The sequence below is a fragment of the Ipomoea triloba genome, chromosome 1 (assembly GCF_003576645.1).
Source record: "Ipomoea triloba cultivar NCNSP0323 chromosome 1, ASM357664v1".
Lineage (NCBI taxonomy): Eukaryota > Viridiplantae > Streptophyta > Magnoliopsida > Solanales > Convolvulaceae > Ipomoea > Ipomoea triloba.
Genome location: NC_044916.1, coordinates 1,981,498 through 2,007,316, shown reverse-complemented (window position 1 = coordinate 2,007,316; position 25,819 = coordinate 1,981,498). Strand labels below are relative to the sequence as shown.

The 25,819-nt window shown below is 36.6% G+C and overlaps 5 protein-coding genes across 7 annotated transcripts in view; 2 read left to right on the top strand and 3 right to left on the bottom strand.

Moving 5' to 3' along the window:
• Positions 1–25,819, bottom strand: part of LOC116027221 (sterol 3-beta-glucosyltransferase UGT80B1) — a 713,221-nt gene that overhangs the window by 380,649 nt on the left and 306,753 nt on the right. The window lies entirely within an intron of this gene.
• LOC116027544 (lactoylglutathione lyase GLX1) lies at positions 1,228–4,213 on the top strand. Of its 2 annotated transcripts, XM_031269255.1 has the most exons (10): positions 1,258–1,273; positions 1,772–1,812; positions 1,909–2,031; positions 2,137–2,261; positions 2,526–2,590; positions 2,725–2,937; positions 3,207–3,254; positions 3,349–3,456; positions 3,527–3,679; positions 3,938–4,213. In XM_031269255.1, exons 3-10 carry the CDS (start codon positions 1,913–1,915, stop codon positions 3,977–3,979), a joined length of 873 nt encoding a protein of 290 aa, XP_031125115.1. In that variant the 5' UTR covers positions 1,258–1,273; positions 1,772–1,812; positions 1,909–1,912; the 3' UTR covers positions 3,980–4,213. The 2 variants fall into 2 exon arrangements, with proteins under 2 accessions (XP_031125108.1, XP_031125115.1); XM_031269248.1 differs by lacking the exon at positions 1,772–1,812 and having other exon boundaries at positions 1,228–1,273.
• On the bottom strand, positions 5,129–10,581 carry LOC116027381 (arogenate dehydratase/prephenate dehydratase 1, chloroplastic-like). The gene is made up of 11 exons (XM_031268971.1): positions 9,951–10,581; positions 9,161–9,228; positions 8,988–9,080; positions 8,695–8,895; positions 7,934–8,014; positions 7,772–7,867; positions 7,330–7,407; positions 7,142–7,231; positions 6,959–7,023; positions 6,789–6,870; positions 5,129–5,492 (listed from the first exon to the last, which is right to left on the bottom strand). The coding sequence occupies exons 1-11, from the start codon at positions 10,225–10,227 to the stop codon at positions 5,436–5,438; spliced, it is 1,188 nt and encodes a 395-aa protein (XP_031124831.1). The 5' UTR covers positions 10,228–10,581; the 3' UTR covers positions 5,129–5,435.
• LOC116027108 (probable serine/threonine-protein kinase At1g09600) lies at positions 15,405–20,680 on the top strand. The gene is made up of 8 exons (XM_031268537.1): positions 15,405–16,812; positions 17,142–17,426; positions 17,511–17,822; positions 18,284–18,511; positions 18,819–18,919; positions 19,219–19,306; positions 19,430–19,855; positions 19,933–20,680. The coding sequence occupies exons 1-8, from the start codon at positions 16,279–16,281 to the stop codon at positions 20,146–20,148; spliced, it is 2,190 nt and encodes a 729-aa protein (XP_031124397.1). The 5' UTR covers positions 15,405–16,278; the 3' UTR covers positions 20,149–20,680.
• On the bottom strand, positions 21,733–25,523 carry LOC116027534 (KH domain-containing protein At1g09660/At1g09670). Its single transcript, XM_031269240.1, has 8 exons — positions 25,366–25,523; positions 25,138–25,244; positions 24,419–24,504; positions 23,423–23,568; positions 22,956–23,087; positions 22,753–22,869; positions 22,398–22,541; positions 21,733–22,313 (listed from the first exon to the last, which is right to left on the bottom strand). The coding sequence occupies exons 2-8, from the start codon at positions 25,239–25,241 to the stop codon at positions 22,155–22,157; spliced, it is 888 nt and encodes a 295-aa protein (XP_031125100.1). The 5' UTR covers positions 25,242–25,244; positions 25,366–25,523; the 3' UTR covers positions 21,733–22,154.

The window sequence follows — 25,819 nt, the reverse complement described above, 5'->3', positions numbered from 1 at the left end:
CAATGTACAAAATTACATTACTCAGTATTCACAATTTTTGAATTCTATATTCACAATTTTGTTATATAGATTCAAAAATTGTGTTATAATATTGAATATAGAGTTATGTAATTGTAAAGATAGAGTTCTATAATTGTAAACATAGAGTTCTATAATTGTGAACGTAGAGTTCTGTAATTGTGAATATATAGTTCAAAAATTATGAATATAAAGTTCAAAAATTGTGAACATAGAATTCTAAATTTGTGAACATAGAGTACTAAAATTATGAACATGGACCTAGGTCCATCTTGCATGGTGAACTCGGGTCCATGGCATAACAACCGTATGAAAACCAATCCCTAGGCAAGAATGCGTGAACAAATTCAATTCATTGATTTGCAAGATATGGTGGATGAAAAATTAAGTAACAACGGGCGGGTCATTTTCATAAATATTAACAAATTTTAAAATTGACAAGATTTTTTTCATAAATATTACAAAATTTTGTTTATTTTGAACCATTAGATCTATTAGATCAGTGGTTAGGATTTTGTCCTCATGTTTTCACCTGTGGCATAGTTCTCACTAGAAAGTCGCATACTCCCATAGGAAGCGACCAGATCTGGTTACCTCATCAGGAAGAAGGCGACTGGAAAAGTCACATTTTCCAAGAGAAAGGTCGCCTTCCGTCGAAGATGGCGACCGGCGACGACCAAAACGTCGCCAGTTGTCGGATTTTTATTTTTGAACTAGAATGACCTATAATAACAGGTCATTTACCCGTTCTTAGGCTCCATTGTCTCAATTTGACATGTTTAAGGGTTTAATTGCACTCTTTAAAAGTTTAGATACCTAATTGACTTTTGGTGTAAAATTTAGAGGTTTATTGGACAACTTTTTCATAAGGAGGTGTTTAGTTGGATGAAAAATATTTTACTAGTAATTTGTTTTCCATGGAATTTAAAATTTATTTTCGTCCAATATTTTCCAACAAACCAAACAAGTTGTAAATAAATTTCACCTTGTTTTTTTTTTTACCAACTCATGGTCCTTAATTAATTTTTGAGACACTCCAGGGAAGCAAATAAACTAAAACTATCTGCTTGTAATTTCTGTGCATAACAGACACGAGATCAACCGTTCGATTCTAAGTCTCGCTCTCATCCAACGGCTACTGCTCAATTTCTTGCGTTCTCGGTGATGAACTAACCTCACTGCAGTATATAAATAAGTGTCAGCGTGCTCATACCTCCAGACTGTTCTCCATTTCGGTTCCTCACTCTCTCCCTTGGTAACTCTCTCTTCCTCTCTCTACATTCGATAGCAAGCTATGCGTTTGGAATTGCATATTTGCATGATTACTCCATCGATTATCAGTTGAATGTGTTATTAATCTTTAGTTCCTGTTTGATTGTGGTGTTTCAAAAGTTGGAAGATTCCACGGATTCTTGCTGTGTTTTTGAAGGAAAACGATATATTTTTACGGAATAATTGTGTGTGATAGCTTTATTTTGGTTAATTAAGTGTATAGTTGGAACTTTAGATTAATCTCTGGCGTTATGCTCTAACATTCGACATTGAGATTTTTTAATTTTTTAATTCTTGTTGTGGTGTTGTCTGCTGTAGCCAAGAGAATAGTTGTTTATGGTAGCTCTATGTTTGTTAACTTATGTGGAATGTTTGGAACTTTATATTAATCTCTTGCGTAATGTTTCACCATTACAAATTGATTTTTTGTTTAATTTTTTTTTTTTTTGCTGCTTGTGGTGTTGTATGTGCTGTTGCCAAGATTGGTAGTGTAAAGTTTGGGGTTTGGAAGTTGCAATTCCTGTATGCATCCTATTCCTTAAAACTTTTGTGAATATTCTTAGGACTTTTACAGATTATGGTATTAATCATTATTGGTTGATTTTTAATCGAGATCAGAAACATGGCTGAAGCTGCTGCACCTGTTGTTCCAAGTGATGAGTTGTTGGAATGGCCAAAGAAGGATAAGCACAGGTTTCTGCATGCTGTGTATCGTGTCGGGGACCTTGATCGCACCATCAAGTATGGATTTTGAAGGACACTATTTGCTTCCTATATCAGCAGTCAGCTGTGTTAACATTGTGTTGATAATTATTATTGTAATTGTAATCGCTTTGCTCTTGTTAGGTTTTACACAGAGTGCTTTGGGATGAAGTTATTAAGGAAGAGAGATGTTCCTGAAGAGAAATATGCAAATGCTTTCCTTGGTTATGGCCCTGAAGAATCTCACTTTGTCGTGGAATTGACTTACAGTATGTTTTGGCTATTTTTTTTCCTATGTGTGGTATTTTATGGTTCTAGTCATCACGATATAAGGATTTACATGGTGGGTGTGCAATTTTTTGATAAGTACATAATTGTTTTGCAACTCCAAAAAAAAAAAAAAAAAAAAAAGAGTTTGCCTTCATGGGAGAGGATAGATATTCACTGAAATTATTAATTATACTCTATTCATTAGGTCAAATTGAGTAAGGTGCTTAATTTTACATTTAACATTTTTATCAACTGCTCCTCAGATTATGGAGTTGACAAATATGACATTGGAACGGGGTTTGGACACTTTGCTATTGCAACTCAAGATGTAAGTGCTTCTTTTCTGAAGTTCAGTAGGAAAACGTATGTGTGCGTTTTTTTTTTTTTGTTTGTTTGTTTTGCTTTTTTTTTTTTTAATTGTTTTTCTGAATCTGTTTCCTTCTTGAAAATTTATTCTTTAAGGTTTACAAATTGGTCGAAGACATCAAGGCTAAGGGTGGAACTGTTACTCGTGAACCTGGTCCTGTCAAAGGTGGAAGTACTGTCATTGCTTTTGTGAAAGATCCCGATGGCTACCTCTTTGAGATTATTCAGCGTGGTCCTACTCCTGAACCACTCTGTCAAGTAATGCTCCGTGTGGGTGACCTGGAACGTTCTATCAAGTTCTACGAAAAGGTGACTTTAAATTATTATTTTTTTAATCCTTCTCTTTCAGCTGATCACAAAATTTTGTGGATTAATCAATGAATTTGCAAATGCAACTTCCATGAAAGATTTGGTCTAGGGTTCTACAGTGTGACTGACTGACTGCAATTAGTTTCGTCATTACATCATTGTGTCCTTGTTTATTCCAGATCCATTTAGATTTTAATGGTTCATCTCTTATAGAGTACCCCTTTAAAATGTACATAGCGATTGCAAATCTAATTGGTTTTCTCATGCAGGCATTAGGAATGCAACTTTTAAAGAAAACTGACAGGCCAGAACAGAAGGTTATACTCTTTGCTTTTCTTCATTTTGATTTGAATTGGAATTTTTGTAACATTCGAACCATTCCTAAAAATACCATTTGTTTTAACTATACAGTATACCATAGCAATGATGGGATATGCTCCGGAACTTGAGACTATCGTTTTGGAGTTAACATACAATTATGGTGTTACCGAGTACACCAAAGGAAATGCCTATGCACAGGTTTGTTTCCCTTTGTTGTTGTTGTTGTTCTTCTTCTTCCTCATAATAAAAGTTTCGTGTTTGGGTCCAGGTTGCGATCAGCACAGATGATGTGTACAAAAGTGCAGAGGTTGTTAACCTTGTGACCCAAGAGCTTGGCGGAAAGATAACTCGACAACCAGGTCCAATTCCTGGGATCAACACCAAAATCACTTCTTTCCTAGACCCCGATGGTTGGAAAACAGTAAGTCTTCGTCTCACTATACTCTTAAACAAATAAGTTAGGGCGTTAGGCATCATTTACTGCCATAATCAACACCAAAATCACATCTTTCCTACACCCAGATGGTTGGAATACAGTAAGCCTTCATGTCACTATACACCTCAACAAATAAGTTAGGGCACTAGGCATCATTTCCGCCATAAGAAACCCTTTTCTTTTTCCTGCAAAGTATCACACTCTTTTTGATCTGACATCTTGTTTTGGTCTTTACGTTAATAGGTTCTGGTTGACAATGAAGATTTTCTGAAGGAGCTTCAGTAAGCACCACGAGTGAAACAGCCATCAATCTCAGAATCTTCTTAGAATAAAACATGAATTACCTATATGCCTGCAAAATGAATATTCTTAGATTATCAACTATGCTTGAGCATCATTTGCATAGCAGCAGTGCTTCCTGTGTAATTCATGAGTGTTGTAACTACAAAATATGACATTTGAGTAAGTTGGTATATTTGAAAGTTTGGTTATAATAAGCATGTTAAAGTTTTAGCCAAACAATGCATCTTTCCAACAATGACTTCTATAGGGATGACAATTTTATCTGGATCTGAATATGAGACGGGGATTTGATTCCTTGTCCTAAGACAGGTAATCCTAGCCAAGATGGTAATTTGTAATCACAATATTACAAGTTCGAATCCTTGCCTTTTTGGTTTGAGTCAATTAGCTATGGTTTAACCTAAGTTCTTGTAGTCCTTTGCAGGCTAGAATCACAAGGCGAAATTTACCTACACTCAAAAGGGGTGTAGAGTTTTCTTCGTCATCACACCAAAAAAAAAAAAAATAAATAAAATTTGAGTGTAGAGTTTTCTTCGTCATCACACCAAAAAAAAAAAAAAAAAAAAAAAAACCAACCAACCTTGGTTCCTCAAACCAACACAGGAGTCACACACTCACACCTTGTCCTGCCCTATTGTCTGTCATTCATACCAACACGAGGAGCAACGAGATCTTTATTCCGTTCTATTGTCATTTATATTGAAATGAAGGAACTTGATTTCCCTTAAACAAAATTGTACTACGTAATAATTACCTGCAAACCTCGATTCCTAACCAACAGGGGAGCCACACCTTGTCCTGCCCTATTGTCATTCATACTAACACCATTCATACTAACACGAGGAGTAGCGAGATTCTTATTCCGCCATAGTCATTTATATTGAAAAATGAAGGAACTTGATTTCCCTTAAACAAAATTGAAATAAATTATACCCGCACAAAGTTTTCTTAGTGTGTTTTACTACACAAATAATAGTTAAAACTTAATAGTTTCTCTCAGTCACACAAAAATAAGTAGTGAACCTACCCAAATAGGATCCATAGTTCCATTAATCAATCATAGAACGGTCAGAATTCAATGTAATTACCAAATAATGTGATGTAAGTTCAGAAGAAAACAAAAAGGAAGAATGCATCTTTCCAAATCAAATTTACTGCTACTGCTAATGTTGAAATCATATTCATTCCGATCCATATGGCCCATGAGAATCTCTAAAACTTAATATACAGTTAAAAAAAATAAATAAAAAAAAATAAAAAAAAAGAATATGGAAGAATGGAATAAAAACCCAGTTTTAATCAAGGAAAACACCAGCTCAGCTCCTGATTCTGACAGGATTATATGTACAGCTTAAATCCTCCATTAGACTGCATATCCTACCAAACAGCAGGGAAGGCATTAAACTTCCTCTCATGTTGATCACTAGAAATCGGGCGTTTATAAAGCAGTGTCCATAGGGTAGCTACCAAGGACTCGAAGGAATCTTGCAATTTCCTGCCAGAAACATATACAAGGATTATCAGAGATCTGTCTGGCGAAAAAAGAAAGGGCGGTGTGGAACCGTGTTGGAGCAACAATGCAAGTTAGATGGTTGATGAGTCGTTAACGAGCGGATTTCAGGTAACTTTGTAAATTTGTGTTGGAAAAGTAAGAACCCTAGATGGCAATGTGAGCTTAGCCCAGACACGGTCCACGTGATACAATACTTGGGTCGGTCAAGCATGAACAGGTATATGGGGCTAATACTAGGCCACCATTCATGTAATCTCAATTGGACCGGATTGGTCCAAGTACTATAGCACGTGGGCCATGCCTAGGCCAACCGATTTGGGCTAGGTTGACACTGACATAATTTTTTTTAGTTGACCACGAGGTGTCCTAAGTAAGCCCTAACTATAGGAGGCACCTTTAAGGTCCGTTCACACCGGGCCAGCCCAATTAAGGGGCAAAGTCCGGGCAAAATTGGTTTTCCTATACGAGAGGGAGTTTTGAACTCTCGACCACTCAAACCAACCAAGTTGCTTTTGACATTGAGACCATTAAAGCTTATACACATTATCATGACACTATGACAGATATTAGAACATAGTAAGTCCCCTTCCAAGTTCCTATATACTCCCCCCCACCAAGAAAAAAGATGTACTCCGTATTATGGTAGACTTAAGTTTTGGGTTAATTCCAGTTACTGTCCCTCGATTATTGCATTCCCCCACTTTTTTACCCTCAAGTTCAAATCCACTAAATTTTAGTTGGCCACTAAGGCCCTAACTATTGAAAATGTGCCACTTTTAGTTCTTTGTGCGAGGATTAAAAGTGATACATTTTCAATAGTTGAAGACCAAATTTGGTGGATTTGAACTTGAAGATCGAAAGTGTAAAAAAGTAAAAAACACAATAGTTGAAGGGCCAAACATGGAATAAACTCAAGTTTTCCATGGAGTATGGAGAAATAGAATGTGAAGAGTACAGAAACTTCAAGTTCAGGTCTCATAATATCGGGTTGACTCACATTGATAGCCATAGCTCATACTTGAAAAAACCGTTATTAAGAATGCATGCTAATTTTAACTGTGTCCTTATACATATATAACTCGGCATATTAGAGTTACACCCCATGTTAGCAGTTTCATATGTGATATGTTTCTCTTTCTCGATGACACTAATGCCCCGTTTTATTTAAGTTATGAAAGGCTAATGGAGCAAGGCTCTCAATAGGGGTAATATGCAACTATGCAAGTAGTATTTGCTCAATAGTAAGGATTTCAGAAAACAAATAGAAAGTAAGGTGACCTGTAAATGTCCCAAAGCGAATTGTGCACGGGGTTCAGCCATAGATGCTTCAAAGTCTATGTAAAACAAGTAATCGAAGTACCTGCAAACGGACAAGCTTTAGAATGTGCCAGAAACGGCGATTTTTTTAAAATAAAAATCTGTATAAATCTAGATCATAAAAAACTCACTTGACACTTCCTTTGGAAGCATCAACTACTCTTAATGGATTTTTTCTCTGTGGCCGGCTTTCAATCTGTTCGAACATCATGAGAGAGAGAACAATATCAGCGTCTTTCGGATCTCGAGGAGGAAATTAAAGGAGCAGCTGAGCAGGGAGTTTTTAACAAAAGCCCGCAAAGTTACTTAATTACCTTCGACAAATTAATGCCTCTCAGAGAAAAGCATGCTAACGCCTTGAATAGAACTCCGGGTCCTTCTTCTAGGGTGAAAACGATGCTAGTCTATGCAGATAAGACCATTTAATTTCAATCTTCCGAAAAAATAGAATTTTAAAAAATAATAATAATAAACGAGATTTTGCTGAACAGAGGAAAGTTACCTTATATGGCCTATCTGTTCCTGGTATTATCGGTTCTCTTGCAAGTATCAGATAACGGGTAATATTGCTGGAGATATCCTGATGAATGGGTTTTATACAATGAAAACAAATTTTTGAATCATAGAAACATGGCAAATAAATGTGAAACAGAAAGTGATTAGATTGTCAGGCTTAACAATGGTTTTTTACATTCCCATCTCGTATCAAATGCTAGATTGCTAGGTCTAATTATATGATAATGCTAAAATTCCGCAATCATGTGTTTCATTTACATCTCACCGAACTTTTCTGAAACAGAATAAACGGGCAGTTTTTAAGGAGAAAAAGACGAAGAATTTGGTAAAAGTGCATTTTAAAACACTACAGCATGTCACCGTTATAAAACGAACACTGATAAAATCTGGACGTTACGGGCACATTGCCGTTCAGCAAACATCAATACCTGAATGTATTCTGCAAGGATATCAAGGCCATAGATTTCTGCAGCTCGAGCACTTGCTACTGCTCCCGTGTCTCTCATTCCTTCCAAGGCTATCATCTATTCAGGTGTTAAAATAATTTTGACGATAAGTAGGAAAGGTAGAGTAAAAGTTCAAAAACATACCTGGGCAGCACCTGCGGTATCGTTGACATTGACTCTAACAACACCCAACTTATTCAGAGTCATTTCGCATTGATCAAGTGCCTAAAATGCAACAACCGTTCATTCTTTTACTAATGCGATGCAAAATGGAAGATCCACACGCGCATTAAGATTAAGAAATAAAATAATAGGTTAATAGACCAAATAAGAAAAATTTTCAAGCCGAAATGTGAGTAGAGACGGATGATATATTATGAGGTGTCATCGGTCCATTGGCTTGGAGTGAATTTGGCCTAAAACTATTTTCTTGAGAAGTGGATTTCGTTAGATTCGGTTAACTATTCATCATATACCCTATTAAATTTTCCAGTGTTTTGTGTTCTTAGGATGTCGTAATCAATTCACGAAAAATTCTACGGGGCCAATTTTCTTTTAGTTGTATCTAGTGCAAATGTATCTCCACAATACCCGATACAACCAGGTATACAATTTCTCTTGTATCCTAGGTAGGGGTGGGAATAGGCCAGGCCCCTACGAGGGGCCTATGTCCGGGCCTAATTAAGGCCTAGCTCGTTTTAAATAGGCTAGGCTCGGCCTTCAGGCCTGGCCTATATATATATATATATATATATATATATATATATATATAATCCTAGGCAAAACGGCACCGTATCCTCAATTCACACTACATTCTGCTTAAAGTGCTTATAACCAAAACTTTTACTATATTAATAAGGATTGAACTAAATTCATCACCGAAATAAATGATGAAAATTAATTACCTGGGGGTGGCTCAAGACACGTTTTAGTTCCTCCTTCCTAACTCCGGGAAGACCTAAAAGGCAGTGATTAACTACCAACTGAACTTCACCGACTATATGCAGCCTGTGACGAAGGAGCAAATCGTAATTACGGTGGAGGCTACCCCCTAAAGAGTTCTCGATGGGAAGCACCGCTTTGTCCACTAGCCAAAGTTCAACTGCCTGCCCCGAAAAAGCAAAAGCAATTAACGCATAGTCAAGCGTAAACTCATTGGCAAACTAAAAACGTTTTTCATAATTCATAAACAAGTAACCTGAAATGCAGCCTCGAATTGCTCACATGGAACGGTCTCACAACTTGGATATGCTTTAAGTGCAGCCGCCTCACCATATGCACCGGGAATTCCCTATTTTGGGCAAAGAAAACAAGCTTATGAAACATCAACTTGGAGAAAACGTCAATTAGAAAATGTAGGGCGTATCATACCTGATAAGCAACCCGGACATTTGAGGCATCGTTAGGATAAGAAGAAAAATCAGCCGCGGTCAATGGTTCTGCAGTTCGAGGCATTGCGTAAATGACACCAAACACAAACAGAGATTCCACACAAAATAAAAACCGAAAAGACAGCACTCTAAACGAAAGCAGAAACACTCAACAAAGATCTATTCGGGAAGACGGGGTCAAATGGCAAATGTATATTCTTCATACTCTCTAGTAATAGTACTTCTAATTCACTCCAAAGCTAAATATAAAAGTGAGCCACCCACCATTAAAGAAAAGTGACTCTTCCATTAGCAATGTAAAGGAATATATGTATCAGACCATAATCTGCCACAAAAGCTCACTCTTTTTCTTTAAAAGTTAGGATACAATTCAAGCTCCATCTCAACTAAAAGCCTAAGCTAATAGGTTTATATATTATATGCTCAACAGGCGGATTACTTTTTGATGGGCTCCAAGCAATCAAGGTAAAAAAGAGATTCGAACACTTTTTTGATGGGCTCCAGGCAATCAGGTAAAAAAGAGATTCGAACACATACCTTTGATATGTAGTTGGTTCTGATACCAAATTGAAGCAATAGTTGCACATTTATGTTTATATACTTTCATGCAATCTTTGTTTATAAATCCAAATGAACCAAACAAGATTCAATTCTACAACCACCTTAACCTTCTATTATTAACAACCCAGTATTGAAATTCCTCAAATGCATCAAAGAAAACAAGAAAAAAAAAAACATGAATTGTTGTGTGGGCATTTGGAACAACTAACTTGGAAGAGATTGCAAATCCCTGTGAAATCCACTGGGTTTAGCGATCTGAGGCTCCTCTTCTTCAACCCCACTCCCACCAGGCAGTGAAGCAACACCAGATAGCGTCAATGGCTTCTCCACCAGGACAGCCGAGCACCGCCATTTCCTCTCCACGCCCGAATTCAAGAACCCAACCTCGGAAACACCCGCCTGACACTCGGATCTTTTAGCGTACACAGAACAATGTTGTCGTCGCTTCGCGCAACACCCCCAGATTGGCACGGCCCTCAGAGCCATATCTCATCAGATAGATAGAGAAAGGCGCATTCTTGAATTGTTGGTCGGGTTCTTGGAAGACCCAGATAAGACACTCACGACGTGAAAATTAAAAAAACAAAAAGGTCAAAGATTGGGATTAATTTAACATTTGATCGAGGATCTTCAACATGGGCCCGAGCTTATAGAGACTTTGGCTGTGTTCTTGCTGTAAAAATCCCTCCCAGGTTAGGTATAACATACAACGTTGGCACCACGTTTTCACTTGGAACGACAATGAGGCGGCGGCGGAGACAATGAATAAGCCTCCCGGTAAAAAAGGTAAAAAAATTTCAACTGGCAATCATAACAGGTCTCCGGGTATATAGTAACGCCCAATTACGCCATGATTGTAGTACGAAACTAGGAAACCACAGATTCCAAACTATGGGCCAACAGAGCTCCTAAAAGAATACCAACAAAAAGATGGACTACTTAATAAAGTTTTTCACCGTAAAGTTGTACTACACTTGTTTTTAATAAAGAACACCGGTTGGATCAATTATGTTTTTTTTTTATGTTTTTCTTGTTTGATGCATGGATAATTTTTTTTATTATATATTTAGGTAATAAAATATATATATATATATATATATATATATAATTATAAAAAACTCTAATATTGAACATGTATATTTTTTCGTTTCCTTTTTCATTAGGATCTTCAATCAATTAGTAATATTAATTTTACATTTTCTTACCAAATATGCTTTATTAATTATTTAATTAATATTTAATTGACTACAAAAGTTTGGGCGGAGAACGAAATAGGAGGATTTTACTTTTATATATAGTATAGATTATGATATTTTTATATTTTCAATCAATTAGTAATATCAAGTTTTTTTTTTCATTTTATCTTTATTATATTGTTTGGCCAGGAATTTCACAAATTATGATTTTATTTTTATTAATAGTAGTATAGATATAGAAGTATAGATAAGTATTCGAATTATTATTTTTGGTGTAAATAATAATTAATAAATTATTTTTTCATATAAAATTACGCATAATTTGTTTCTATTATTCTCATAATTATAATGGTTTAATTATTTTCAGAATTTGGTAACCAAATAAACATTATTAATTTTTTTACCAATTAATTAATAATATTAGTTTGTGCGTAGAAGTTGAAGTGGTATTTTACTTTTATTAAAATAATTGATACGTTAATATAGAAACAATATTACCAATGAATAGATATTAGTTAATTTCCATTTTACGTTTTCTTACCAAATATGCTTTATTAATTATTTAATTAATATTTAATTGACTACAAAAGTTTGGGCGGGAAAACGAAATAGGATGATTTTACTTTTATATATAGTATAGATATAGATTCCTGAATGTGTTGATTGATTAGTAATTATTACTCTTACGATGTTATTTTCAAAGTTTTAAAATTCTACTCGAAGAGACCGAACTATTAAATTGTATTGTAATCTATGCAAGATTAGAGATATTGGGAACATTAAAATAAAGAATAAATGGATATATTGGAGACGGGCTCCGACCCAGGGAGGAAGAGATGCGACCCGAAAAGTAACCCGGAAGACGACCCGGACTGAGGGCGGCTTCGGCCGGAGAAGAAGCATCGGTCACGCCCTAGGTTGGAGGCAGCCTCGGCTTGAGTGACCTCGACCTTGAACGGCCTTGAGGTGGCCTCGGGACAGCCTCGGCGGGGGTAGCCTTGGTGAGAAGTGGCCTCGGGGCAGTCTCGACGGGGGATGACCTTGGTGAGAGGTGGTCTCGGCAAGGGGGTAGCCCTGGCCAGGATGCCCCCTTGCGCACTACACGCGTGGACTCGATCAACAAGGTAGTTACAACCAACTCCCCCTTTTTATGAGGGCGGTTAAGAGGGTTCATAGTATGAACAGATACTGCATTTTAATATAGTCAACCCCCAGCAGTACTAAAAGAAAAAATTCTAAGAAAAATTTACCGTGTCATATATAAGAATGTTATACATTCAATAAAGTTATACTATACAATGTTTTTTAATGAAATATACAATTTTATCTAAACATGACCATACAAGTTATTGTATTTTTTTATTTTTTATTTTTATCAATTACATAGTATATTGTGTTTTGAGAAAGGAGTTTGAAAGTGATTTTTTTTTTAGTACTACTGACTCTGTTACAATGTAGTATCTGTTCATAGTTACTTTCTCAACCTACTGAAGCACAACGAGTCAACAGTTGCCTCCACTGAGGCTCAAACCCACTCCCATCATCCGTGTGGGAGTGTTAATCGGGACACCGGATGCCACTTGACCATATTGTCCATATATTTTTTAATTTTGAATTTGTACAATGGTTCGGAATTGAGGCTTTCCCATATATATAAGTTTTCTATTATGTGGATTTGGCAAAGAATATTTGTCTTCATTTCATTGTTCATATACCAAACTACCAATTCAATGAAAAAAAAACAAATCAAAAGTGGGTTGCCAAATAAGCAAATTGTTGGCAGAACATTTTCATAGCTTGTGAAACAAAATTGGGACAAAACATCACATGATCCAATAATATTCATTATGGTTGGTTGTTTTAGGATATATGGACTTGTCACCCCACACTTTCGAAGTCTTTATAATGCCTAACATAACATCACCTCATATGTGTGTCATTTATTATTGTTAGTTTTTTAAGCAGAAATTTTCAATATTTCATAATGTTTTTTTTTTTCTTAAAATTGAAAATGGGATTTTTGTCCAGATCTCGATTTTAATAAATTGAAAACCATATATTGGGTTATGTTTCTGAATCATAACCGGAGCTTTTCGATTCGATTGCTACAGTGCCCGGTTCATTTCGAACCGAATCGTGGTCATCCCTACGTATAGTCAATAATTTGTTGGAGAAAAAAAATAAATGAAATATTTATTTTAATGATACAAATGTCCATTTAATATTTTAGGAGGAAAACCCCTACTTTTAGAATAATTGATGAGGCTAATGTGGATACATCAATAATTTATAGGGAAAAGTGCTATAAGCGTATAATTCAGGGAAAAAATGTCATTTTCCCAAGTGATGCATTCATAGTTCATACTAGACTACTATACTAATATGATATTTATAATATATTTTGTAGAAACACATATTTAAATCCCAAACTTATGGGATTTTTACTGATGTTACCTTAAGACTAGCATATGAAATAAATCAAGGGATGTGACTCAATTAGTCTACATGTCCTAAAATGTTTGTACATTAATGTTAACAACAATGTCAAATTTATATCTCTTTTTTTTTTTAATTATTGATAAAATTTGATCAGTGTATCCATATGTAGTAACATATATAATATATTTGTTTGTTTGTTTCTAATGGTATTTGTTTGGTTTCTTTTGTCATTTGGTTTGGTTGTGCTATTTGAAAATGACCAATCCTCTACCAATTCTACTGAATTTAGTAATGTGGGAAATGTGGTGAAAATCAGTTGATAGTTTCATAATGTCATACCATATATATTTTAAAAGATTGGATTTCAATCCCAAGAGTTTTTATTGTTCTTAAAGTTAAGATATTTAAATTAATCAATCAGTTAAATTATATCTGAGACATATTTTGTAATTAGTGCACATCAACAATGATGGGAGACCATAGATAAAAGTTGTGGAGCCAATCAACTATGGGCAATCTATGATAATTTACCTCACTGTGGTACTTAACTGACTATAGTTATAAGATGAGGTTTATATCCAAAATAGAAAGTACTTTGCACACACTCAGATTGTCATTGCGACCAGTTAACAAAATCGGTGTATTTTCGCTTTTACATTTTTTAAAAATAATTTTGATTGCTACTTAACAAAATATTTTCAAAAAAATAATTTATTTAAAAATATTCAATGAATTTTTTCCATAATATAATATTTATATAATTAGTCCATATCCTATAATATTGCATATAATTAAGAAAATTTCTGTCATGTGTATTTGTCATGTTCTCATTATCCTGTCTAATTATTCGGATTAGGCCCGAATTTTCGGATCTAATTCCACCATGATACACATGGGTTGGCCCATTTTTTATTGGGTTGTATGGCCCAAGTATTTATTTAATTTTAAAATTATATATATATATATATATATATATATATATATATATATATATATATATATATATATATATATATTTGTATTAGTGACTGTATTACAATATAATATATGTTCATACCTATTTTTTAAACCTATGAAACATAAGGAGTCAATACTTCCACTCCACTGGAGTTTGAATCTATGATCTCTCGTTCGGGAGAGATAAAAATGTCATTAAAAGTATAAATTGAAACTAATGTTCTAATGACAAAGATAATTAGTACGAAGTAACTTCGTGAACTTATTACATCCGTCAATCTAAGATAATCACTATAATGTGAGATATTTGGGTGCCATTTCGTCCTACAAACGGGAAGGGACATTGTGATAACAGTTAATAATTCAGACATTGTCAATTTTTTTTCATTTATTGTATTTTAATGTTTGTTAATAATAAAAAGGGGTTGTGCACTGTGTAAATTTCATATTGTGACTTGGTCAATAAATTGCTACAATGAAATAAATAAATAAAAAATTAATAGGTCACTCTCACTTAGAGTCAAACTTGTAACATTTTAATTACTAAATCAACCGTATGAAATGAGGCCCCTCATAGGGTATAGGAAAAATTACACTTTTCGTTTCTAAGTTATAGAGTAACGGTAGAATTCGTGCCTAAATGTTGGTCATACTTACTTTTCGTCCTTAAGTTATCATTGTCATTGCACTTTTTATATCTTTACTAATAAAACATTAGCGACAAAATTTATAATTTTAATATAACTCATGGACTTAACATGAAAAAACAAAAAATGCAATATAAATAGTAACTTAAAAGACAAAACGTAAACATAACATGAACCGATTTTACATTTACCTTATAACTATAGGATGCAAAATATCTTTTTTCCTATAATGGAGGACCCCAGAAATACACATAAAGTGGGTGACAATAGTTAATACGGAGTATAGTATTTTCTTAATCACTAAAAAAGCCAGAAAGGAAAAATATTTAATTTGCTGGCGTGGCACTAAGAGTGGGCCCTACCAAGACATCACCATTCTACCATTCTGGCAGTCTCGCAATGTTCCTTTTTCTTCACGAGGTGTCCGTGTCTCTCTCTCAACTCTCAAGAAATTCCCCATTGATACGCTTCTTATGAAAAGAATAATTTTTTCTCTCCTTTTTTTCTTTCTTTCTTTTTCTTTAAGAATTTTTCTGATATTGATAGTGGATACCCCGTCGTTGAAACTCAGATATCTGAAAGGTCAGTAGCATTTGCCGGCCTCGTAAGATCCGAGAATCACTCTTCAGTCTTTATCTTTAAACATACGCAAAACTTTCAATTTTATTTTTTATTTTTTACCCTAAAGATCCATTTTTTATCTTCATTTTTATTCGGAATTACCCGAAGTACCGGAAGAAATGGGCATTTGCATTTGATTCCCAACGTTTTGTTGTTTGACTCGAACTGCTTCTTCCCAACCGTTTCCCCCCTCTCTCGTGCCGAAAATTTCTTGACTTTATCTGGGAATTTTTTGTATCTTTTTTCCGGATTTTGGATTCATTTTAGGGCGTCGGGTATCGGGTACTTGATTTTCGGGCAATGTGGGCTGCTTGAACTGAGTTTGATCCAAGATTTTCGCTTCTAGAGCCAATTCTTTTGGCCGCATTTCGAGTTTGAAGCCCGATGGCGTTTATTTGAAGATTTGAAGAAGTGTTTGATTAGGTTGAGTGTGGGTGTTCTAGTTAGGCCGACTTGGTATCGGGTTATTTTTCGGATTTAGGGATGGATTCGTGTTGATTCTAAGGTATATTTGATTAGGAATGGATAAAAGATTCGGTTTTTGAGCCGAGGATTAGGAATTAGGATAGAATAGAGAAGGGCAGATTCTAAGGTATTTGATTAGGATTAGGAATAGATAAAATATTTGTGTTTTGATCCGGGGATTAGGATAGAAATGCCGGTTGGAATAGAGCTTAATGTTGAAGGGGGGAAAAGTTAGATTAGGTTTTAGGTTAGAAATCATGGGCTGTATGTGCTCAAAGGGGGTATCTACAAGGAATAAGCTACCAGAGAAGCATGGTAAATTGAAGGAGAAAGAATCGAAGAAGCATTCATCGAAACGTTCTGTGGCATCCTATAGAAAGGATGATGTGGGTGTGGGGGTTGATAGTGGCACTAATGAGGTGACCACTAGGCTTATCTCCATGGAGTCTGCAGAGAAAAGTGCAGGCTCCACGCCCCCCGCTCGTTGGGATGAAGGCGAGCAGAAGCTTGCTGTTCCCGAGAAGCCTGTTGTTGTGCCTCGGGTTCAAATTGGGCCCGCAATTGATGCTGCTGGCAGTGCCGGGGCCAGGGTGCAGCCTCAGTTGAACAGTGTGTTCAGTGTGAGGAATGGAGTTGATGGCGCTCAGGTCGTTGCCGGGTGGCCATCATGGTTAACTGATGTGGCCGGGGAAGCTATTAGAGGGTGGATTCCTCGAAAGGCAGATTCATTCGAGAAGTTAGAAAAGGTCTTTTCCAATTCTAACACTCACTTTTCTCTGTGTTTGATGACTTTGTTACTATAATTCTTCATATCTGTTTATGTATTCTTGGTTTTTCGGGTTAATAAGCTATTTCATTTAATTGCTAACGGGATGATTATATAATTAAATAAGCTTTTAACAGGAACAAATGGTTTTGGGGGATGGTAATTCATATGTATTTAGTATAATATTGAGATAAGTATTGCACCTGTCTGTGTGTAGTTGAAGTTTAATGTATTGTCAATGATACTCTTAGTTTAGTTGTGATCGTTGTCTTAGTTTTTTTTTTTTTTTTTGTTATGAACATGGTGTAGATTGGTCAAGGGACATATAGCAGTGTGTACAGAGGCCGAGACCTTGAAAATAAAAAACTAGTTGCCTTAAAGAAAGTGCGGTTTGCAAACATGGATCCAGAAAGTGTTCGTTTTATGGCGAGAGAAATCATTATCCTCCGTAGGTTGGATCACCCAAATGTGATGAAGCTTGAAGGTCTTATGACTTCTCGAGTTTCGGGACATTTATATCTTATATTTGAATATATGGAGCATGATCTTGCAGGTCTCGTTGCATCGCCGACTGTCAGGTTTACTGAGTCACAGGTATTCATTCAATATCATCATTGATTCGTTTCATGAAATTTATTTTCTTGTCCGTAATTAAGTAGATTTTGATGTGATGTGTAGATAAAATATTATATGCAACAACTGTTTCGCGGACTTGAACACTGCCATAGTCGTGGGGTTTTGCACCGTGACATCAAAGGTGCAAACCTTCTGATTGACAACAACGGAAATCTAAAGATAGCTGATTTCGGACTTGCAACGTTTGTCCGCACTAGTCAGCCACTGACAAGCCGTGTAGTCACGTTGTGGTATCGACCACCGGAGCTTTTGCTTGGCGCTACAGACTATGGAGTAGCCGTAGATTTGTGGAGTTCTGGTTGCATCATTGCGGAATTGTTTGCAGGAAAACCTATCATGCCCGGAAGAACTGAGGTACTCGTGTAGTGTTGAGCGTGTAGTGTTGAGCATATATTATATATAAACATAAATGTTCAATCCAACTATTAGCTTAGGTTTTTAGTTGAGGAACACATGCTTCAATTTGGTATCAGCCAACCCCATGCCAAAGGCCATGGATTCGAATGTCTTCGTTACCCAATAATAAAAAAAGAGACTATGGTCCACGGAGCCCATAAAAAAACAATTGGCCCACACACGTGGGAGGGTGTATTAAGCATATAATATATAAACATAAATCTGCAATCCAACTATCAGCTCAGGCTTTTAGTTCAAGTGGAACACATGCACTTCAATTCTAAGATTATAGTTCCCATGTTTTGTTTGGTGTAACTAAGATTATAGTTTCCATGTTTTGTTTGGCAATTGTCAATTTGTTATATTTATTGGTTTAAACTAATTGGCTCACTTACTGGTATCCTTGCATTTTTTTGCAGGTTGAACAGCTACATAAAATCTTTAAACTTTGCGGTTCACCATCTGATGAGTACTGGACAAAATCAAAATTGCCACATGCAACCATTTTTAAACCTCAACACCCTTACAAACGCTGTTTTGCCGAGACATTCAAGGACTTCCCTCCATCAGCGTTATCGATTCTGGATTCCCTCCTGGCTTTTGAACCTGAGTGCCGGGGATCTGCAACTTCAGCACTTCAAAGTGAGGTAAAGTTTTGTTCCTCCGAGTATCAATCTTTTACTCTGTTTTCTTTACCGCTCTCCATTTTGTGTTCCTAAGATCTTTGATCAAAACAATTTCTAATAACGTTATGTGTTTGGAAACTCCGCCTTTTTTCAATTTCTAACCCCCCGCTACCATCTAACATGCTTGAAATGGCTATTGGGTTTATTTCATGTTCTTACACACATTTCGTCTCTCCCGCTATCCTATCTCTCTAGCTACTTTGAAAAGTAAAAACACGACGTCCATATGTACTTTCTTTGAGTTTCACTTTGGTTTTCCCTTTTTCAGTTCTTCACAACACAGCCTCTTCCATCCGATCCATCTTGTTTGCCTAAGTACCCACCAAGCAAGGAATTCGATATCAAGATGCGAGAAGAGGAAGCGAGAAAGTAAGTACGGAGTATATTTTTTCTTTAATTTCTTTGCTATTATTATTATTATTTTTCTCTCTGCCTAATCTTGTATCTATAATATGCTTTACTACAAGAAGTGATCCCTGATCCGTTATTTACGACTAAATCTATCCTATTACAACCATGTGCTTTGTCGGTCATCTAGATGTATTTGTGTGGATTTTTTGTCTGAACAGAACTACTATCCGCTTTGTTGAAAACATTATGATTGAAGCATGGCGTCTTATTTCCTTGTCTTAACCTTATGATTCGCTAATCATTTATTTTAATGCCAGGCAAAAAGGCGGTGTTAATAGGGAAACGAAAGTGTCTAAAGCTGTGCCAGCACCTGATGCTAACGCTGAGTTGCAAGCATCCATACAGGTATTTTCTGTTTTATACAGGCATGTGCGTATGTGTGTGCCTGCAATTTCCGTCTACAGATCTATCCGATTTTCGAGTGATCTTAGGATATGTATTAAATTTACGTTGAATGATGATGTTTAGAAGTGGCGAGGGCATTCAAACGCCAAGAGCATCAGTGAGCAGTTCGATCCGGCAGAGAATGGCGGTTCTGTTTACCCGGGTGTGGCGTCTAGAGGAGCGGTATATAATGGTCATTTAGCGGTGAATGGAGGATGGAATGAGGTTAGTTCTTCGGGCTATGGTCCAGAGCTGAGAGCGCAGAGATCCTTCCAACCCCTGGGGGCAGCAGCCGAGCTATCGAGATTCTCTAATTCAATGGCGGCCGCCAGTGGTAGTTCGAGATTTGACCTTATCAGAGACGGCTGCAGCCAATCACACTGGCCCGAAAAGCAATTTGGCACAAGATATAACTCGATGAATGATGCAGAGTCTTCTCATTCTTTGCTCGGGATACCAAACCACTCGTTCAAAAAGGATCAGCAGCCGCCTAAAAAGGAGCACGCAATGGTAAGGATCTAATTTACGATCACAATGTGAGGAACAAAGGCTCGCAAGCTAATCCTTTGGTTTAATTCTCACTATAGGGATTTGGTACGAAAAACCCTAGAATGCACTACTCTGGGCCGTTGTTTCCACCCGGGGGAAGCATAGAAGAAATCCTCAAGGACCACGAGAAACAAATCCAACATGCTGTCCGCAAAGCTCATCATCTCAATAACGCTAAGATGAAGAAAGCATACCATAACGATCATGGCGGGCAAACCACATCTCTCCTGCAGTACGTGGGTACAGGCCGGTGATTTTTCAGAGACGACACACACACCAGCCTACCAGCCCGCAGATAGAATTCAAGGTCCAGTGGCAGTTTTTCACCATCCCGTCACGTTAAATACTTCCCACATTCAGAGGAATCGAGCCGAGAGAAAAGCTAGCACCACCACCGGTGTTCAGTGACGAGAGAATCAAGAATGGAGAGCTCGGGATCAACAAAGGGTAAAAATTTGTTTATTTGGTCGGGAAAACTTTCCTTTAAACACTGCAGGAACGTGTTCTTGTACAGTTTGCTCAATTTAATCCTTTTCGTAAAAGCATAAATCACTGTCGCAAATGCATAGAGGAGATTCATACCTATAACATCATCTTCATCTTCGGGGAGATTGTTTGGCCCCGGTTATGAGTTCATGTGAAGATGCTAACATCTCGTCTTAATAGGAGCTCCCGCGGAAACCTTTCTTGTTCCGCTGTGATGAATAGAAACTGAAACATGTACTGAATAGACAATAGATTGTGTCATGCAAATATCATGAATAGTTTACAGTGTTTACTTCATCATTGCTTGGCCCTGTGTTGCAATTTGTTGCTTTGTTCATATCACTGCTCCTATAACATATGATTATTCAGCCTTTGAGCAAGCAGTGTACTAGCGTTGCTAGCCTTTTAGCCCAAAATGATACATTTTGGGGGGAAAATGTTTATCACAAACAATATGTTTGGTTCACGGATTGGATTTTGAGAGAATTAAGAACTGAGAATCAAGAGTATGTTGGAATAAGCTTATTTTCATGATTCATTCTAAACCTATTCCGTGAACTAAACATGTGGATTTAAGCCTTTTGTATCTAACTTCAGGAGTTCAATCCCTACCTCTGTTGCCTCATCGACCCGTGATGTACAATACATTGGAAGTACAAAACAACTTATGTATATGGGTACTTTTTTACTTTTGGTCCTACAATTATTGGTCAATTTAACATTTGGCCCCCGACACTTATCTTATGACTATTGAACCATTTCAACATTTGTCCTTTGACTATTATTTTTTTCACATTTAGCCCCATGAAACATTTGGTCCTTCAGTCTAATTTTCGATCATAGGTGATCAAATTACCATGGAAGGATGTGGTTAAATGATTAATGTCTCCATACTTATCACCAATTGAAGTGTCCAATAGATAGCCAAAGATCCTTGTGGTTAAATGTACTTGACTTACAACAGTACGTGACTGTAAGTCACGTGATGGTGACCCCTTCAAAAGTAAGCATGGTGCAGTTGAGATCCAACAAACACGGATACAACTGGTACATAAATAAAGTAACTTATCTTGAAAGATAAAATTGTCATTTTCTATGACATTTTTCAACTAAAAAATTTGGTCATCGATGACATGAAATCAAGTTCGAGGACTAAATGTGACAATGTTCTAAAAGTCAGGAGACTAAATGTGAAAATGATCCAATATTGTATGACCAAAAAGTAGAAAAAAACTCCTTGCATCCCCCATAGTTATGTAGAATTTAGTTTCAAATTTTAACATGCCCATGGATGAAGTACAAAATGGCAATGCTAGTAATCATTAAACAAAGCTTCAACAGGAAACATATGGTTAAGAGAACTAAATCTTCACATTGAATTGGTAAATGGTAGCAATACATATGAGTCCATCAAGCTTATCATGTCGAATTTCCTATTAAGTCTTTTCAGGTGAGTAACACAAAAGTCAATACTGCAGTTCTGACTATCTACTACACAAAACTGATTAGAAACGAAAATTCGATTATTGCTACTTGATATTGAACAATTGAACATTTGAACTTGCACCCAAAATCTAATCGAAGACCAAGCCAAAATACCGTTTTCCCCTGTCTAATAGACCCGCCCGTCTGAGCTCCTGACATTGCTCGCTGAATTCAAACTCGAGGATGGATTGCATAACCAGCCGGAACGAGCTGAAGACACGAGAGCTACAAGGAACTCCGGATGCCAGCAACGAGAAGACCCGCTGTCATGAATACAAGAAGTTACTCATTATATTCCTGTCTTGGCTCGTTTTATTGCTGTTGCTTTAAATGGAGACATGCTCGGGCTCATGCTTGGACTCATGCTCGGGCTCTCTTCTCTTAGCGTTCCGTTGAGCATGGCCAGTTCTCTTAGCTGTTGTTTCTTATACTGATCCATAGGTTCATCCTGATGACAAGACGAGAAAGTGCAGTTAAAAAGCGTCAGTCAAATACACAGATAAATATTACTCCTATACGGCTATACTCATACCACAGGCTTTAGAAGGTCTTCCAGGATTTTCACTGCATAATCTATGCGGGCATTTATGATATCCTCGGAAAATTCTGCCTCCACGAGGATGTGTAGTGGTTCTTGAAGGTGTTCGTACCCAGGTTTATCTTTTAGTTTCTCCTCCTAACGAAGAAATCCAGTATGAGTGTAAAGTACAACTAATGACATGAAGACATCAAGCAACCTACCGAATAAAAATCTAAATAAATCAATTCTTGCAGCGTTTTACATGTCTGTGTAGAGGAATAGAGATAGGGAATCATATAAACGTGACAGGAAAAAAAATTATACTATAGCATTGCGCCATAACATTAGGAATAAAAGCGGCCAATACCTTGATTGAATCCTTTACTGAGCCCCGGCCTCTAATGTATATCCTGCATTCTGTCATGGCCTCAACCCTTTTTAGGGAGTTTCCACGTGGTCCAAGAATTCGGCCAACAAAATTATACTGCATAGTTTTTCACTTTTTGTGTTAAGAATTTATTTATTTTTTTAGTAAAATTCAAGGTCAAAATTAGATAGATATGCAAATACATTCGGGAATTTCTCCACAGGAACATCCAGTCTGATTACTCGCTTCACTATAGTAGTTGTGGTTCCGGGTGCCACAGCCCAATCCAAAGGTGTGGGGTGAAACGTGGCCATTTTCTGAAGAAGTTTGTTTTCCTGAAGCAAAACCAGGATGTAAATGAATCACCCGTTCAAATGTGAGCAAGTTCTTACTTAAAGAGAACGAGAAGATTGCAGCAATCGAATATAACCGAATAAGTATATTAAGGAATTTCAACAAATTTGCTAGATCAAGCAAATTGTTAACAATTCAAGTAGTCTCTGTTGAGCATATAATATAAAAACATAAATGTGCAATCCAACTATCAGCTTAAGCTTTTAGTTGAGATGGAGCAGTGGAGCACATGCTTCAATTGTCTTGACTCTTTCAGTGGAGTCCAGATCACTATCAAACACGATAAGTATGGCCCAACAAAAACATCAAATCGTACCTCTAGTTGTATGGAAGCATTCCATGCATCCATGTTTACTAGCACCCCATTTAGGTGTTGCCCAAAGGACCTATACAAATTATCATGTCCTATTCTTTCATGATCCGCAATTTGGTTGGATAACAATCCCAGGACATGCATTATTTCTGTCAACAAATAGAGACAACGAAGTAGGTTAATCAAATATGTCAAAGAAAAAGACTACCAATACGCTCTGTTGTGACCAAAGGACTCTTTAAAAGATTTAACAATTCGCCAGTTAGAAGAAGCAACAACTACTCCTAACAAGTTCCTTCTGAACATGTACGTGCTAAAAACAAACAGTCATGCATCAATTTGAAATCCAATAAACAAGTAGAACAAAAAGTAAACTAATGACACTCTTAAATGAAACCAGCTTGATTGGCGTGAGTGGCCGTGCACTCTCGTCCCTTAAGAGAGGTCGGGAGTCCGAACCCCCTCTTGTATGGAAAAACCAATCTGGCCCGCCAGCACCTTGCCCCTTAATTGGGCCGGCCTAGTGTGAACGGGGATTAGTCTAAGTGTGGTACAAGCTTAAAGGTGCCTCCTATAGTTAGGGCATGCTTAGGACACCTCGTGGTCTAACAAAAAAAAAAAATGACACTCTTAAATGTAATAGGTGTTAAAACTTCCATGATATGAGATAATGAAGAAGAATAAGGATGGCATTTTGTTATTCTGATAAGTAATTAGGAAGACACTTGACTTTCATTTGCAGTGTAACAATAGACAGGTCTGTTTGTAATTCATTCCAATCTTGCGTCAAGATATGCATCCCAAGGTAATGAAAGATCTTTCAGGCCGCTAGGGTTCAAATAATAGTCTGCCTTTTTCGCTTTTCAATGATCAAATTGTTTGCAAATGGAATGTGCATCGGTATAGTTCAGAATAGTATGGGGCAACACTGACGAACTATCATTTGCAACAACTAATCCACTAGAACATATATAAAAAAATAAAAAATAAAAAATAAACCTTGATTTAGAAGCCTGTTGCACACGGGAAATACTCCCATGAATGGTCCCAACTTATTCCTCTCCGCCAATAACTCCGTCAAATACCTGTCATTTGAAGAAACCAGTCACTAGAATCCGGCAAAAAATGCAACAGACAAAGAGTGAGAATGCGAGATAAATGGATGTAACAAACATTAAGCTAATGAACATATAGATATGTCCACAAACAAATCGAGAGAGAGAGAGAGAGAGGGAGTTAATGATACTAAAGATCAACACTTCAATTAGGGAACTTCTCTGCTATGCTTAAAACTCTAAACTCCTCATTTCACTCGATCCCGTTTCTGTAATCCATAAAACTGAATACGGAGTATCATATTATCGAATCAATCCTCGGATACGAATTTATATGCCTAGTGTCTTTCTGCAATTATGCCAAACCCATGAATCTCTCTGGTGTAACAAGCAATTAGCCTAATTGAGACATTATGAATGCTAATTTATAGATTCAGACCCTACAAGATTTCAACAAAAATGAACTAAAAGGACAATGAAGAGTGAGCTAGAGTGAAAAACAGCAAATTCATGGATTCAAAAAATGCACAATGATAAATTAACCACCCATCAAACAGCAAGCAAGACTGAACTATCCAAGCATTGTGGGCAAATACACAATCAAATAATACCAAACAAAAACAAAAGGGATTATAACAGACTCTTAAGAGATTTCAGTTTCACCTTTCACGATCTGTGAGAGGCGGCGAAGACCTGTGGAGCGGGTCCTGACGAACAACAGCCGGAGAAAAATGGAAGAAACTCCCGGGTGGCACTTTACTCTCCATTCCCTGCAAAAACCCAAACCAAAAAACTCAACTTTTTCACTGTTGCATCAAAGAAAATCCTCAAAACTCTAACACATTATTAACCCATAAAGAAAGACAATCAAGGGGAAAAAAGGGCAATTACTGGGCAACAATGGAGTAGAAGGAGGAGGAGAAAGAAGATGAGTTTTGGGGTCTGCTTCCCCCCTTATTAGAAGATTGATTGGTGTTTGAAGGGGGGAGAAGAAAGAAGAAAACCCCTACTTACTCATGCCACTCAACAGTCACTATACTACAACGCTGGATTGTGGCTGTGTGGTGGACCTCAGTTACCACTGTTAAAGAACTCTAATCTACTATTGTCTCTTGCACTACATGAATCACATTGAGTTTTATTCCCCATCTCAAAATGCTTTATAAAGTTTTACTTTATATTTTACATCTTATATACTTTATTATGAGTACTTTTTTTTAAAGCATAATGTACAATTTTTAGAAAAATATACCGTATTATAATTTGTGACGATATATCAAAGAGTGTCCACGTTAATAGTTTTTACACGGTTTTTTATAGTAGATTTGCCAACATAGATGAGAGA

Coding starts and splice junctions, on each gene's coding strand:
- LOC116027544 (XM_031269248.1), top strand. CDS start 1,913: ATGGCTGAAGCTGCTGCACCTGTTGTTCCAAGTGATGAGTTGTTGGAA. Junction 2,032..2,136: donor GACCTTGATCGCACCATCAA/GTATGGATTTTG, acceptor TGCTCTTGTTAG/GTTTTACACAGAGTGCTTTG. Junction 3,680..3,937: donor ACCCCGATGGTTGGAAAACA/GTAAGTCTTCGT, acceptor TTACGTTAATAG/GTTCTGGTTGACAATGAAGA.
- LOC116027381 (XM_031268971.1), bottom strand. CDS start 10,227: ATGGCTCTGAGGGCCGTGCCAATCTGGGGGTGTTGCGCGAAGCGACGA. Junction 9,081..9,160: donor ATGTCCGGGTTGCTTATCAG/GTATGATACGCC, acceptor TGCCCAAAATAG/GGAATTCCCGGTGCATATGG. Junction 5,493..6,788: donor TCGCTTTGGGACATTTACAG/GTCACCTTACTT, acceptor TGTTTCTGGCAG/GAAATTGCAAGATTCCTTCG.
- LOC116027108 (XM_031268537.1), top strand. CDS start 16,279: ATGTTGAAGGGGGGAAAAGTTAGATTAGGTTTTAGGTTAGAAATCATG. Junction 16,813..17,141: donor CATTCGAGAAGTTAGAAAAG/GTCTTTTCCAAT, acceptor AACATGGTGTAG/ATTGGTCAAGGGACATATAG. Junction 19,307..19,429: donor AGTTGCAAGCATCCATACAG/GTATTTTCTGTT, acceptor GATGATGTTTAG/AAGTGGCGAGGGCATTCAAA.
- LOC116027534 (XM_031269240.1), bottom strand. CDS start 25,241: ATGGAGAGTAAAGTGCCACCCGGGAGTTTCTTCCATTTTTCTCCGGCT. Junction 22,870..22,955: donor CTGTGGAGAAATTCCCGAAT/GTATTTGCATAT, acceptor AAAACTATGCAG/TATAATTTTGTTGGCCGAAT. Junction 22,314..22,397: donor AAGACCTTCTAAAGCCTGTG/GTATGAGTATAG, acceptor TCTTGTCATCAG/GATGAACCTATGGATCAGTA.